At 39.8% G+C, this 15,700-nt stretch overlaps 2 protein-coding genes across 2 annotated transcripts in view; one reads left to right on the top strand and one right to left on the bottom strand.

Moving 5' to 3' along the window:
* Positions 1-12,091, bottom strand: part of phip (pleckstrin homology domain interacting protein) — a 40,467-nt gene extending 28,376 nt beyond the window's left edge. The window contains exons 1-8 of the mRNA XM_063014900.1: positions 11,938-12,091; positions 11,768-11,826; positions 11,653-11,682; positions 11,443-11,502; positions 6,886-7,036; positions 4,856-4,954; positions 3,341-3,501; positions 929-1,150 (exon numbers count right to left, since the gene is read on the bottom strand). Of these exons, the coding sequence (XP_062870970.1) occupies positions 929-1,150; positions 3,341-3,501; positions 4,856-4,954; positions 6,886-7,036; positions 11,443-11,502; positions 11,653-11,682; positions 11,768-11,826; positions 11,938-11,977 (822 nt within the window). The 5' untranslated portion in view covers positions 11,978-12,091. The remainder of the gene's footprint in view (positions 1-928; positions 1,151-3,340; positions 3,502-4,855; positions 4,955-6,885; positions 7,037-11,442; positions 11,503-11,652; positions 11,683-11,767; positions 11,827-11,937) is intronic.
* The window catches only part of rps12 (ribosomal protein S12), a 146,504-nt gene that overhangs the window by 76,844 nt on the left and 53,960 nt on the right, over positions 1-15,700 (top strand). The window lies entirely within an intron of this gene.

Here is a 15,700-nt window from a genome sequence, read left to right as displayed (position 1 = left end):
GCGTTTCCCCTCACACCGTATCCTGCGTTCTCATTGGCTGTTCGACATGTCACTCATTCCCAGTCGCACATCTCAGATCAGATATCTGACGTGCTCGATGAGCGCTCGGTGAGCCGGTCGGATCGAGTTGTTGGATAGTTCACACTTAGCGATCGAGAGCCGAGTTTTGATCGCCGAGCGAACGCCGAGTCGCTCCCGAGCCGGCAAATCTAGCGCCGACCAGCCGCCGAGCGAAAATCAGGGCAAAAGTCGTGTAGTGTGAACCAGGCATAACGCAGCAACGTGCACTAGGCACACGGTATCGGATGTTTAGTATCGGAGCCTCGTTTGCGAGTTAATGAGCGCACTCATGTATCGGTACTCATGCATCTCTAGTAAGGACCCTGATTGGCGGATAGAGAGGCGCCTGTGCAGAGTGCATAAGGGCTGCGCGCGGGTCGGAGGAGGCGTGAGCAGCAATATACCCACCTCGGCTGCAATCAGGGATCCCCCAGCAGCGGACGAACATGTTAGTGTAACAGGACTGAGTGAAATCCTGGGGACGTGACTAAAACATGGATTTTACCACATTATTATAAATCTATTATGGAAAATAAATATTAAAAACATAGATGGGCTCCTCGGTTTGCTTTTTAAGGACCCTGATTGGCGGATAGAGGCGCCTGTGCAGAGTGCATAAGGGCTGCGTGAGCAGCAATGTACCCACCTCAACTGCAATAAATTAGGAGAAACACATAGATGGTTTTTATGAACATTTTAAATTATAGATCCTAAATTAGCAATTAATGAGTGTGCAGGACACTTTGCTCAATTAAAAAAATGCCTTTTTGAAGCTAATTTTCAGTTACATTAATACATATAACGTCCTGGGGACGGAAATGGCACCGATCCAACGAAATGGCCCGTATGTGTGCGTGCGTGTGGGTACCTGTAGTGATGTTATAGATGCCGCATGTCCCTCCAGCACAGCGAGCGGAGCGCAGGTCTGTAAACACCACACCCTGATCATCTTATCACAGCTTCCGGCAGCCAGCAGCGTGTTCTCATAATTCACCGCCATGTCCGAGATCTCGGCCGCGTGCCCCCTCAGCGTGGTTAACAACCGCCCTTCGTCCGTGGCCCAGATCTTCACCAGACAGTCGTCCGAACCCTACAAACACACCGAACAACTGCTGACCAGATGTTCTGTTTCAGAACACACACATTTAAACACAATACACGACTGCCTCACTGTTTTCTGTTGGCACAAGTAATCAAGTTGTATTTTTTTTCTGGATGCAGCTGGTAAGAATCACCTGAAGTTTTACAGTAAACTGGCAGCAGAAAGGAAAGCGGAACTAAATCAATTATCACTTCGACAGCAAGAGAAATAAGTTATTTTTCTTAGTACACTGGTAATAAAAGTGTTGTTCAGATGGGTGTTAAAAACTTCATTTAATTAGGCGGCCATGTGGCGCAGCGGGATATTCCGCTAGCACAGCGCTTCCCAACCTTTTTTTGCACCACGGACCGGTTTCGTATAAGATATAATTTGACGGACCGGCGGGGGCGGGAGGATTTAACATAAAAGAACTATAGAATGGAAATTCGGTGGGAACCCTGAGCTTTTTTCGCTGCAACGAGACGCTGCTCCCACCTAGTGGTGATAGGAGACACTAACACCCCAAGAGTATTGGAAATGTAAGCAATTTCTAATTATTTATTCCTTCTGTGCGGCCCATTAATAAATGACCACTGCGCTAGCACACCAGCGCCGAGATTCTGAACTCCCTGGTTCGAAACTCGGTGTTGCCACCGGACGGCTGGGCGCCATCTGGCAGGCATAATTGGCATAATTGGCTACCGTATCTGCTAGGGAGAGGACCGGACTACGTGTGGGTGGGATCTTCACACGCTGTGTAAGGACCCTGATTGGCGGACGAGACGCCTGTGCAGAATGCAGGGGCGAGAAGAGGAGGGCTGTGCACGTGTCGGAAGAGGCGTGTACAGCGACGTGCTCTCCTCGGATGCAATCGGGTATCTCTCAGCAGCGGAAGACAAATTGACTGCGCTAAATCGGGAGGAAAATGGGGAGAAAATGCATTAAAAAAAATATTTGTAGGCCAGTTGTTGCCTAGCGGTTAAGGTACTGGACTAGTTCCTCGAAAGGTCGCTGGTTCAAGCCCCACCACTGCCAGGTTGCCACTGCTGGGCCCCTAAGCAAGGCCCTTAACCCTTAATTGCTTAGATAATATACCGTCACAGTACTGTAAGTCACTCTGGATAAAAAGCGTCTCCTAAATGCTGAAAATGTAAATGTCCTGGTCAGGGTCTCGGACACACACGGCAATTCTGAGTAGCTCTAGTTGACCTGACTGCATGTCTTTGGACTTGTGAGAGGAAACCGGAGCGCCCGGAGGAAACCCAAACAGACACAGGAAGAACAAGGAAGGGTTTTAGAGGTTTGGAGCAGCTCTGGTGTAAAGCCAGTCTGACAAACAGCCCATGTTTCAGTGCTTAAACGCACGGTGTGTCGACAGGACTGTGATTAAACAGTGGAGCTGGGTGAATTCCAGCAGAAGCACATCACACACACACACACACACACACACACACACACACACACACACACACACACAGCTCTGACAGACCAAAGAGAGCATGATGATGATTCTATTCTTGGCTTATTCCCAGAGCCACAAAAAAAAATCCAAAACATTTACAGAGAAACGGCACACCCCCTTACACACACACACACACACACACACACACACAGTGGGAACACAGGGAGCGCACACACACACACGCACACACAGCAACGGCAGGAATGCATGTGTAAGAGCAGCAGAAAGACACAGAAGTGGAGGGAGGGAGGGAGGTGGGAGTAATCTTTGCTGTTCAGCCATTTTTTGGAGATTTAAAAACTATTGCGAAATAAAATGGAAGCCAGAAGTGCGCACCCGGCCGAACACGCATCAGAACACCACTTTCTCACAGGAAGCACAAAAATAGCAACCCGGCAGCCCACACAAACACAAAACTAAGTGGAAAGGTTACTCTGGTGAGCCAAAACATTAGAACCACCCCTGAAAATATGCATGGCACTGGACAGGATTGTAAGATGCAATTTGCAGTGAAATTCTAAATCTAATGTTTGTGTTTAGCGATTTAACATTTTGCATTCACTTAGCGTTCAAGTCGCTTACATTTACTGGTTAATCTGCACTATGACGCGTCCTAGCAATCCTACAGCAATTCAGTCAGCAATCGCTTAGTCAAAACATCCAAGATTTCAAGGTCTAAAGCAGCTAAAAACAAACACGACTCGGGTAACTGAGTCTGGAAAAAGCTTAAATCTTACCGTGAAGATACGGCGGCCCGTCCGATCGAAAGCAACGCAGTACACGGAGGATAGATGTCCCAGAATCCTCTTGTGCATCTTCATGTGTGAGTAAATCGCTGTGGGAACGAGCTGACTCAAACGGTACGAACCGTTCAACCTCCGGCTGTAAGACGTCTCCACTATACATGTACACAAAGAAACAAAGGGTTTCTATACATACAGTAACATCCATACATCTCGTATTAACATTTATAGAATTATTACTATATTATTATTATGACTTCTAAACATGTACAGGTATATAAAAGCAATAATTTAAGTTATATAGGATAAAAGCTCTAAACGTGGGCAGCTGTGGGTACAGAGCTAAAGCCAGTCTTACAAGCCACTCGCCCTAATACACAGGAATAATATCCATACAGTACAGAACCGTGGGTCTGGCTTTATATACACCGATCAGGCATAACATTACGAGCACTGACTGGTGAAGTGAATAACACGGATCTTCTCTTCATCACGGCACCTGTTAGCGTGGGGGGGGGGGGTGTTATCAGGCAGCAAGTGAACATTTTATCCTCAAAGTTGATGTTAGAAGCAGGAAAAATCTGAGCGAGTCTGACGAGGGCCAAATTGTGACGGCTAGACGACTGGGTCAGAGCATCTCCAAACCTGCAGCTCCTGTGGGGTGTTCCCGGTCTGCAGCGGTCAGTATCAGGAAGGAACAGTGGTAAACCGGTGACAGGGTCATGGGCGGCCAAGGCTCATTGATGCACGTGGAGAGTGAAGGCTCCAACAGACGAGCTGCTGTAGCTCAAACAGCTGAAGAAGTTCATGCTGCTTCTGATAGGAAGGTGTCAGAATACACAGAGCATCACAGCTTGTTGCTTGTGGGGCAGCAGAACGGGGACCAACACAATATTAGGGTGATGGTCATAATGTTATGCCTAATCAGTAGCATTAATAATAAGTTTGGAATATTAACAGCTGCTCATGATGATGGATAGGGTTGTTCTCTCAACAGACACAATTTAGGTATGAAGCAAAGGAAAAGTGACAATTAAACAAATAAACTAAACTAAAATACTATTTATGAGTAAGATGTGACATCAAGCTTAATTAAATCAATATTGTTTTTAAGTTTTTAATACATTTAACCAGTTGGCAGCTGTAGCCTAGCTGTAGCCTACTGGACTAGTACTCAGAAGGTCGCTGGTTCAAGCCCCACCACTGCCAGGTTGCTGCTGTTGGGCCCTTGAGCAAGGTCCTTAACCCTCAATTGCTCAGACTGTGTACTGTAAGTCGCTTCGGATTAAAGTGTCTGCTAAATACTGAAAATGTAAATGTGAAACCAGTTAAATGTCCATTTAGAAACCAAATAATGTTCATTTCTTGAGAAGCAAATGTGAGAATCATCGTTTATACAGGTATTACAGGTAATAAAACAGTAACGACCACTGCTGAACTGTAGTAAACATGTGAATGAACAGAGCTGAATCGAATGCACACCACTACAACCAATCAGATCAGACTCACCGATGTTGGGCGGGCTTCCATAGATGACTGGCGGCTCGGGTGGCCTGCCACAGTGCAGGGCTGCGAGGGCTGAACCCTTCCACACCACGTGCTTACAACCTGTCAACAAACACACAGTCACATGCTGTGAGAGAGCTTTTACTGCCAGGGCTTTACGTGAGTGCAGAACACTGGTGATGGTTTTATACTGGTATGAGATGTACAACTGACTTTAGTTCGTATTATTTCATTCATCATTCGATTTAATCATTTTAAATGAACATAACACGTTTGTTATTTATTATGACATTAAAATGCATAACGAGTAAATATTAATTTAACCTTAATTTTTTTACCCTGTCCATCATTTATTCTTTTAACATTTATATTTTTGCTCCTTTTTATTTCCCCACCTATTTCTCATCTTTCTTCTGATTCTTTTTTCCTTTGTTTTCTTTCTTTCTACATAGACACAATTGGCTATGTCTAAGGGGCCGGGGGTGAGCCAAACAGCCTAGTCAGTGCACTCTCAGTGCTGGTCCCAAGCCTGGATAAAAAATAGGATGGTTGCATCAGAAAGAGTGTCCAGCATAAACAGTGCCGTGCCACTAAAATCTAAGATTAGTTCCAGAAGTATAACCATGACTTCAGTGTACTTCAATAGTCTCCCCGGTCACCAGATCTAAATCAGTTACATCACTTTCTGGACGTGGAACGATAAGACGTGTGCAGCATAAATGTGCAGCTGACAAATCTGCAGCAAATTGATTAAAATTAGTTTTTGTTCCCCTTTTTTCTTTATTTTTTGACTCTTTTTTCCTTGTACTGTTTTGTTTTCTTTCTTTCTACATGGACATGATTGGCTCTGTCTAATGACTAGTTCACACGACACGATCTTTGCCCCGATTTTCGCTCGCCGACTGGTCGCCTCTAGATGTGGCAGCTCGGGAGCAACTCGGCGTTCACTCGGGGACCGAAACTCGGCTCTCGATCACTGTGTGTCGACTACTCAACAACTCGATCCGAGCGGCGACTGAAGAAAAATATCTAGCATGCTAGATATCTGGATCAGTCGGCCGACCGGCAATGAGTGCGGTGTCGAACTGCAGCCAATGGAAACCCGGGGGAGGAGTGTAAAAACGCGAGACAGGGACATAATATAGTTTCTATCCGAATACATCGGCACACACTTAAGTTTTACAGTATTCGTAACCTCATCGTCCACGCTAAACCATAATACCAATGTTGAATTGCAAAAAAAATATTTATTAACCTCCAACTCACTACAGAACAAACGATCCCTGCTGGTCATGTTGCCAAATCCACTCAGATTCATTTACGTTTCCTCTTTTCTTTTACACTGCACATCAACGCACAAGCAACTTTGATCGCTCGCTACTTATTGACGTGCATTTTTGGACGTCGTATCATTAACCCCTCGTCACTTCTCGCGTTTGTTTTCGTGACGAAGCGTAGTTTGGGAGACCAAACAGACTTTTCCTGGTGATAGATCGTGTAGTGTGTGACCCCCTATCCCCCATCAGTCGTGTAGCGTGAAATCCACACCGACTTAAAAGATTCCCGAGTGCAAGAGATCCAGTCGTACAGTGTGAACTGTACAGCGACCCGGCAACTCCGAAAGTCACGTAGTGTGGCATAAGGCGACCGGGGGTGAGGTAGCCAGACAGCCTAGTCATTGGGAGATGCACCAGTGCCAGTCCCAAGCCTAGACAGAAGGGTATCCGGCATAAAACTGTGCCAAATCATGTATTTAGACCAGAATGATCCGCTGTGGCGACCCCTGAATACAGGGGAAGCTGAAGAAAAGACAAGAATCTTTATTTTTCATATTTTTCTTCATTGCTCTTATTTTCTTTTTCTGTCATTTCTGTCTTTTTGTTTCCTTCTGTCTTATTTCCAAATGTATTAACATGTAAACGTCCACAAACATCACAAATCTATCACAGAGTAAAGAACTGACAAATACTGAAAAAGTGTGTGTATTTGTGTACGTGTGTGTATGAGAGAGTTCTGAAATAAATCAAACATACTCTTGTTGGTACGCAGCAGTGACTGGCGTCCCACTCCTAACAGAGAGTTAACTCCAGGTACGCTGGCAGGAACTTCTCTCTCCAGCAGCGGACCCACGCGCTCACACACTCGCAGAAGGTGTTCCGGAGAAGTGTGCTTATACACCTTGACCTAGACCAACACACACACATTACTAACAGAATCACTCCTTCATAAATGCTGCAAATACGACCGATGGTGTCAGCACAGAGACGGGGATAATAAAGATCACTACATGACTCTCCATGCGCGATACGGCTCTCCGCATAAACCCGCCTCCTGCAGGTGACAGGAAGCAAACGGCTTCTGCACAAGTGTTGGAGGGGGCGTGTTCGTCAAGGTAATTGGGTATGACTAGGCTGAGAGGGAAATTGGGGGAAAGGGCATATAAAAGAACATCAAAATCAAAACATACGACTTTATTCTTGATATTGAGAATAAACCTCAGTTATTCAGTGTTTATTACGTCTGAACAGATGATACTCTGTAATATTTTTACATTTAACATCAGTCTTTGTTGATGATGAATTAAAAGCAGATTTCATCCCCTCAGTTTTCACATTGCTCTTAATCTGCCGTTTCAGGAGCTGTCTGCAGCGGCTTGGTACTAATTAATGATGCTCTAATTGCAATTAGCACCATCCTATTGGTAAGACCCCCACACATGTACGTACACACACACATTCACACCATCACAAACACTTGAACACGCACTCATTCACACACACACAGATGTACACAAGCACAAAACAGTGCATTAACAGACTCAGATCTGTATCTCCAGTCGGCTATAAGCATCTCATTTAACATCAAACAGAACGCTGATTACACAAACTAATAAGCGTAGTTTATTTATCTGAGATGTTCAGTAGGCAGTAAGAAATTGTAATCAGTGTGTATAACCTCAATAAGCACAACCACGTGCATACTGCTACTCCATTATTCACTCAGTAGCCAACTTGACTGCATTATGTGAATTAATGCTAATACTTGCAATTATAAATGTATAATTAATTGTACTATTAATAATACTAATATAATATAATAAAAAAAATGCTGTTACTGTAGCAGGAATTACATGATTATTGGTAATATGCTAATGAAAATTATATTACTAGTAAAAGCTTGTTAATAGGCTTTTCCTTTCACTGAGTCACTGTTGCTGATAACTAATAATGTTGTGTTGATTACTGTTATTATATCATAGATTAATGCACTTCTGTAGTAACTCTCATTTATAATCAGATCACTAGCAATATCAGTTTGTGAGCAGAAGTAACTGTAATAAAGATGCATTATTATTCATTCATTCATTCATTCACTGCCTGTTTTACCACCGTTTTATCCTAGATAGGGTCGCGGTGGGTCTAATTCACTCGGTGAAAGGTAGAAAACATTATTAGGTAGGAAGCATCATTAGAATAAGGCTATTTAAATGTTGTTTGTATTACAATAACTATACATATTATTTAACAACTTATTATATAACTTATTGCATTATTATAAAACCCATTATCATTATTAATATTAATATAGTTGTTTTTGTGTTGTTTGTTTGTTTGCAAGCTCAGTGTTGTAGGCTCACTGTTTAGAAATAATAAGCCATATTAATAATAATACATAAGGACAAGTCTGTGGTACAGCTTTGAAGGTGGGTGTCACACACCAGCATGGGTCCTGAGGACCTGGGTTCAAACCTTAATCATTGATAATAATAATAAATGATAAATGAGAATTTTAGTATTTTGTTGCTCACAAACTAGCTGTTTGGTTGTTATTATTATTAGCAGCTGTTGTTATTGAGGTTGTAACGTACTATATTATCATTAATATCTGTCAAATTTATGTTAATATTATTATAGTTGTTGTTAATGTTTTCGACGAGTCAGTCATTTTAATATTAATATATTAAGAGCCTTCCGTAAAAGAAAAGAAAAATCTACAGTCCAGATCCAACACACAGCACCACTCAAGACTAAGTTTAATTGCTTTAATATTTAAATCTTTTTTAAATCAGCCCTGAAACGCGGATAAAGGTGGCGGCACGGCTAGCCTCCTCAAGCCGGAGAAGAGGCGCCGTGAGCGGGCAGAGCGAGCTAACTCCAGCCGCTGCTTCCTCATTCCTCTCTAGCCTTTCAACGCTCACACAGCGCCGCACAGTTCACACGCACTAAACCGGGATTAAGCTGTGTCCCAAACCCGCTCAGTATGGTACTAAATAAGGCGTTAAACATCATAGTAATACATACAATAGGGTACTTTTTAGGTGGACTATTTAGTGCGAAAGTGTGCGAATTGGGACGCGGCCCGACATTCCAGGCCGTTGCCTTGGCTGCCATTAATTGTCGTTTTATTTTTGATTTAGACACCAGAATCACTTTAAGATGCGATTTAGATTCGGATTCGGGTTTAATTTCTTCATAATAAAGAAGGAAAATGAATCAAGCAGGATTCCTGAGGGCGAAACGGTCTCTGTTAGTCATGCTGCCCGTGATCTGAATAGGGGAGGAGGGCTGGGTACCAATAATCCTTAAAATAAATAAATACAATTAATAAAAATGATCATTAAGACTTAATCCTAGTCACTCCGAGGTGCAAGATCAGCAATCTATTCACGAATGAGTGTTTTTTAATTAACATATTTTTAACATGTGCTAATAAACAAGCTGATCAATATCAATAAGCTATTAAATATAAACATGGTTCATTTTACACAGAATGTGTATCTGCACTGTTGATTTATGATCTTAATTTTAGGAATAAATGTGTAAATTATAATGAATTAGCATGCTGAATATGTTTAGAATAAGTATACTGTAATTAATGAACTAATCAATATTAAAATCAATTAATAACTGATAACGTTGCATTAAATAGTTTGGTCCATTCCAATCAAAATTCCAATCTAAATTATTATAGTGACAATTCTAATAAATATACTCAAAAATAGAGGGGCGAGGCTGAGGGCTGACTTATTCTATTATTATAATTCTATTAACTAATCAATTAAGATTTTATGACGTGCACTTCATGATCAACATGATCAACACTGCAGTCAGAAATGCTTCTCTTCAACCAATGGAATAGAAATGGCCAAAAAAAAAAATCTATATATGTGTAATATGTGTATTAATTAGTAATTAATCAAGTCATTAATATTAATAATCAATTAATAACTGATAATGCTCCATTAAATAGTTTGGTCCATTCCGATCAAAATGAAGATTTGATTTAAAATTTTAAATAATTAGTGACAATTCCAATCTAAAATAGAAGCGCAAGACTGAGGGCTGACTTATTCTATTATTAGAATTCTATTAATTAATCAATAAAGATTTTATGACGTACATTTCATGATCAACACTGCAGTCAGAAATGCTTCTCCTCAACCAATGGAATGGAAATGGCCAAATCTATATATGTATAATATGTGTATTAATTAGTAACTAATCGATTCACTTATATTAATAATCAATTATTAACTGATAACGTTGCATTAAGATTTTATGACGTGCATTTCAATACATGATCGACACTGCAGTCAGAAATGCTTCTCCTCAACCAATGGAATGAAAATGCTAAAAAAAATATATCTATATATGTGTAATGTGCTTATTAATTAGTAATTAATCAAGTCATTAATATTAATCATCAATTATTAATTGATAACGTTCCATTCAATAGTTTGGTCCATTCTGATCAAAATGAAGATTTGATTCCAAAATTTTTAATAATTATAGTGACGATTCTAAAAAATCAATTAATCAATCAATAAAAGGGCATATATATATATACACACATAGGGATGTATTATATTATAATTCTATTAATAATTCAATTAATATTTTATGACGTGCATTTCAATACATGATCAACACTCCTAAACCAATAGAATGAAAAAGCCCCCAAAAAGCTATATATGTATAATATGCTTATTAATTAGTGATTAATACTATAATTAATCGATTCATTAATATTAATGAAGCAATTATCAGATAATTGGCTCCATTTCACCCAGGAAATGATCTTTTAGGTCAAAATGTGACTCGAAAAATAATAAAACAGCAGATTTATTTAAAAGTGAAGCAATCTGACGGGCCTGGTAGTGAAAGTCGGGCTATAATAAAGTGTAAATAAAATAAATATTGTGTGTGCTTTATTTTGTTGTTGTATTGCGTGTAGGAGAGCGCTTTCATATCCTGCCCAGCGCACACACACACACACACACACACACACACACACACACACACACACACACTGCGCACTCCCTCCCACTACCAATCCTCACATGCAGCTCATGACGTACCTGCATTTATTCTACATTATTCCCAGTATAAATAAAGCCTATAATAAACGTGCGGCCAAACTCACTAAACGAGGCACTTTCTCCTCCTTAGTTGTTGATGTTTTTAACTTCTGGTGTTTGTTTTCCTCCTGTGTGTGTGTGTGTTTTGTTCTTTCTTATTTAAAAATTGCGGGAAATTCAATTTCTTATTTCGCTCAGGAAAAGTTGTTCTCACTTATAGGGCATGCCTTACCAAATCTTCATAAGTCCCAGGGTGTTCCTTTCCAGTCCAGTCAATCCGTTTGGGTAACAGCTGGAAAGAAAAAAACACTGTTATCCTACTAGGATTAAATTCAAGCAAATGTGCGGCTGTGTTGTTTTTATTTTGAGGTTTGAATGACTATAAATAAGCAATAAATGAGCGTCTGAACAGCCCAACCCTGAGCAGTCCTGTGCGGCTTACCTCCTTCTCCTCAACCTCCCGAATCAACCTCTGTAAAACACAAACAAACCAAACAATTACTGCACAATATCCAGCCTGGGTCTGGTTCACATCCCTACATGATCAAATGACCCACCTGTGCTGAATCCTGACAGGGTCCGTCTTCTAAAAACCGCGCTATTAGGAAGTAGAGCTCTGCCAAAGGGGGGAGAAAACGTTACATGTAGCCGCGTTAGCTACACCAAAGCGCTCGCTCAGAAACACCAAATAGCTCCGAAAGACGTGTTTTCACCTCCCGATACTCACCAGATTTCAGCTGCGGGGTGTGTTTGCTGCTAGCAGCCATGTTCTCTATGGGTTTGTGGGGGAAACAGAGGTGTGTGTGTGTGTGTGACTGCCGCTGGCCGCCCTGTAGTTGTCAGTGTTTGTTCGCCACCAGCAGGAAGAGCTGCGCCTGCCTCCATTCACCCAGCACACACACAGGCTGAAGTAGATCCGGCTACAGCGAGGAGTCGATACCGAAGAGTCGATTCTTAGAGACAATTCACAATAGTCGATTCACGTAGTGTATAAGTGACGTGTACTATGCTCTGTACATAAATGACTGGACACTCCGTTTATTACACTTTATTATGATCCTTTCTCTCATGTATGTTATCATTAACGAAACTCTTGTGTCCAGTGTACATTACTTAGAATGTAAGATTAGATTAGATTTAACTTTATTGTCGGGCGGCACAATGGCTAAGTGGGTAGCACTGTCGCCTCACAGCAAGAAGGTCGGGTTCCTTTCTGTGTGGAGTTTGCATGTTCTCCCCCTGTCTGCGTGGGTTTACTCCGGGTGCTCCGGTTTCCTCCCACAGTCCAAAAACATGCAAGTGAGGTGAATTGGAGATAATAAATTGTCCATGACTGTGTTCGATATAACCTTGTGAACTGATGAATCTTGTGTAATGAGTAACTACCGTTCCTGTCATGAATGTAACCAAAAGTGTAAAACATGACGTTAAAATCCTAATAAACAAACAACTTTATTGTCATTACACATCTACAAGTACAAGTACAAGGCAACGAAATGCAGTTTAGCATCTAACCAGAAGTGCAATAAGCAGCAAGTGCAGGATAAATGGTATCTACTACTGTATACATTATTTACAGGATACAGGCAGTGGTATGAACAAGATATACAGGTGAATATACTATAGAATGTACTATAAACAAGATATATAGATTGCTATAGACATGATATACAGATTAAGGTGCTATGTAGATTAAAGTAATACAGATTAAGGTGCTATGAACATAATAGAGGAATGTATATATAAAACATAGTAAACAGATGTAACGGTATAAATGGAAATTATGAACAAATGAGATATGTAAAAGGAGTGTATACATATTTATTTGGATTTTAATGTCATGTTTTACACACGTTGCTTACATTCATGACACAAACAGTAGTTACTCATTACACAAGATTCACCAGTTCACAACTTCAATATCAAACACAGTCACAGAATTTTGTATGTGGGAGGAAACCGGAGCTCCTGGAGGAAACCCAAGAATGCAGACACAAGGAGAACATGCAAACTCCACACAGAAAGGACCCGAACTGCCCCACCTGGGGATCGAACCCAGGACCTTCTTGGTGTGAGGTTACAGTGCTACCCACAGAGCCACTGTGCCACTCCGGTCATGTAGTGAAACTGATTTATAGTGTATAAGTGACGTGTACTATGCGCTGTACAAATATGACTGTACACTCAGTGAACACTTTATTATGATCCTTTTCTTATTTATGTTGTTATTACCCATAAATGCCATATGTTTATTATATTGCACTGCATTAATTGCACACATTTAGTTATTGCGCAGTTATACATATCACATATACTATTAGTTACACACAGAATGTGCACAAAGTTATTAGTGTTTGTGTATTATTAATGCTTCTATATGGCCGAAACAATGTGGGCATCTGACTGTGAGTTACTGAACATCCCAGTACAAAGTATGTGAACTAATTTTAAGTTTTCTCCCATGTGGCTATGACAGGATTCCAAGATTTTGGAGTGTGTTTGTGGAACTTCATTGCTTTTGCAGTCAAAGGAACACATGTGAAGCAAGGTGATGGAGTTAGTCAAGAAAGCAAGAAGGCTTGGAACAGACTTCAATTTAAAAGGTGTTCAGTGGGGTTGAGGTCAGAGCTTTTTCCAGGCCAAACTTGTTAAACCCTGCCATTACTGGCCTTGCTTTGTACACAGGGACACAATCAGAACAGCTAGATCAGAAAAGGGCCTTTATTTTATATGAATGATTGTACACATCTGTTAGAAATCAGTGCTGCTGAAACAAGCAAACTGAACTATTAGGATGGATCATACATTTTTCCTCAGAGATTAAAATGAAGCGAAGACCCTACCACTGTATTCCAGACTATTAGAAAATAGTAAACTTATGATGAATGAGTAAAAACAGTAAGTGAATAACATTTATGGGGATTCAAACCAGATTATACAAATTATATTATGAAGACAGTTAAGAGGTTCTAGTACATAATAAAGCTTTTATTATGTTTTAGTTTTGCTTGCTGCTAATTTCAATCTCCTCAAGTAACCCACAATGTCACTTATTATTTTTCAATATATGCAAATCCTTCCAAGTATTTCCTCAATTTTATAAAAAAAAAAAAAAAAAAAAAAAAAAAAAAAAAAATTTAAAACAGACAAATTCTGTACCCATATATGACAGGGATAAATAAATGAAGAAAATGCATCTTTAAAATATTAAAATAGTTTCACGTTTATCTTTAGTTGTACAACTGACAGAATACAAAACACTAACGTCAACTTTTACATATTATTGTCAGCATTCTGATAGGCTATCAAGCTAAATTATATGTAAACTAATATAGCCTGCTTGAAGTTACCACATCGTAATGGTAAAATAGTTTAGAAATGAATTAGAATATTAATAAATTAAATGTTATCGTTCCTAATACAACTGCAGATTATTTTAGTTGTTGTCATTCTACTCTACGCTAGAAAAAAAAATCCAGTCATTTTCCACAAAAAGGAAGATGGATGGATGGATGGATGGATGGATGGATGGATGGATGGATGGATGGATGGATGGATAGATAGATAGATAGATAGATAGATAGATAGATAGATAGATAGATAGATAGATAGATAGATAGATTAACAGTACAAAACAAAACAAAAGCAAACATGAAAAACTAGAACTGAGTATTTCTTGTATTTCACATACAATGGATAACTGGTAACTGTAATGACACATGCATGAGGTATAGTTTCAGTGTAAAGATTGAATAGTAATTAAATTATTAAATAGTAAAGTGACATGTGACAGTATTGCACAATAAGGCCAATATAGCCATATATATACATACATACACATATATACACATATACAAACATATACGCATATGCTAATACATACACATACATATACATTTGCACATGCATGTGCATACAAGTACGTACACACATGGCATACATACGTACACATATTATATGTAAAAAAAAGAAAAAAAAATTTTTTATAAAGTTTATTATTATTATTATTAGCATTATAATTATTATTCAAAGTATTGCATTATGAATTCTGATCTGCTGGAAGATTATTTACAAAACTGACATCTAGTGCCTTAAAATACACTTGAGGTCAAATAAATATGTGATATACGATTTAGATTATGTATTCTATAAATTATAGTGTTTTGTGGATATAATTAGTGTTAATACTGCATGTTCCGTAGAAGTTTGTGCTTCCTGTCCTGTGTTTCTTCACGTTATGTGGAATCGACTCCTGAATCAGAATCTCAGTCGATTCCAATGTCTTCAGAATCGCAAACGCTCAGCAACGGCTACTTCTCGTCAAATCCTTACGCGCTCGCGACAAATAGTCCCTCGTGACCCAACGTATGCCACAGTTAGACAGTAAACTCGTGGCGTTTTGTCACGTCGAAGAACCTTTTTATTTTTACTATTTTTAAATTAAAACGTTGTTAGAAATAAAGGATACTGGTGATCGTTTAAGGTTTCGT

This window comes from Trichomycterus rosablanca, chromosome 19, assembly GCF_030014385.1.
Source record: "Trichomycterus rosablanca isolate fTriRos1 chromosome 19, fTriRos1.hap1, whole genome shotgun sequence".
In the NCBI taxonomy this organism is placed as follows: Eukaryota; Metazoa; Chordata; class Actinopteri; order Siluriformes; family Trichomycteridae; genus Trichomycterus; species Trichomycterus rosablanca.
This window is presented reverse-complemented; position numbering and strand designations above follow the sequence as displayed.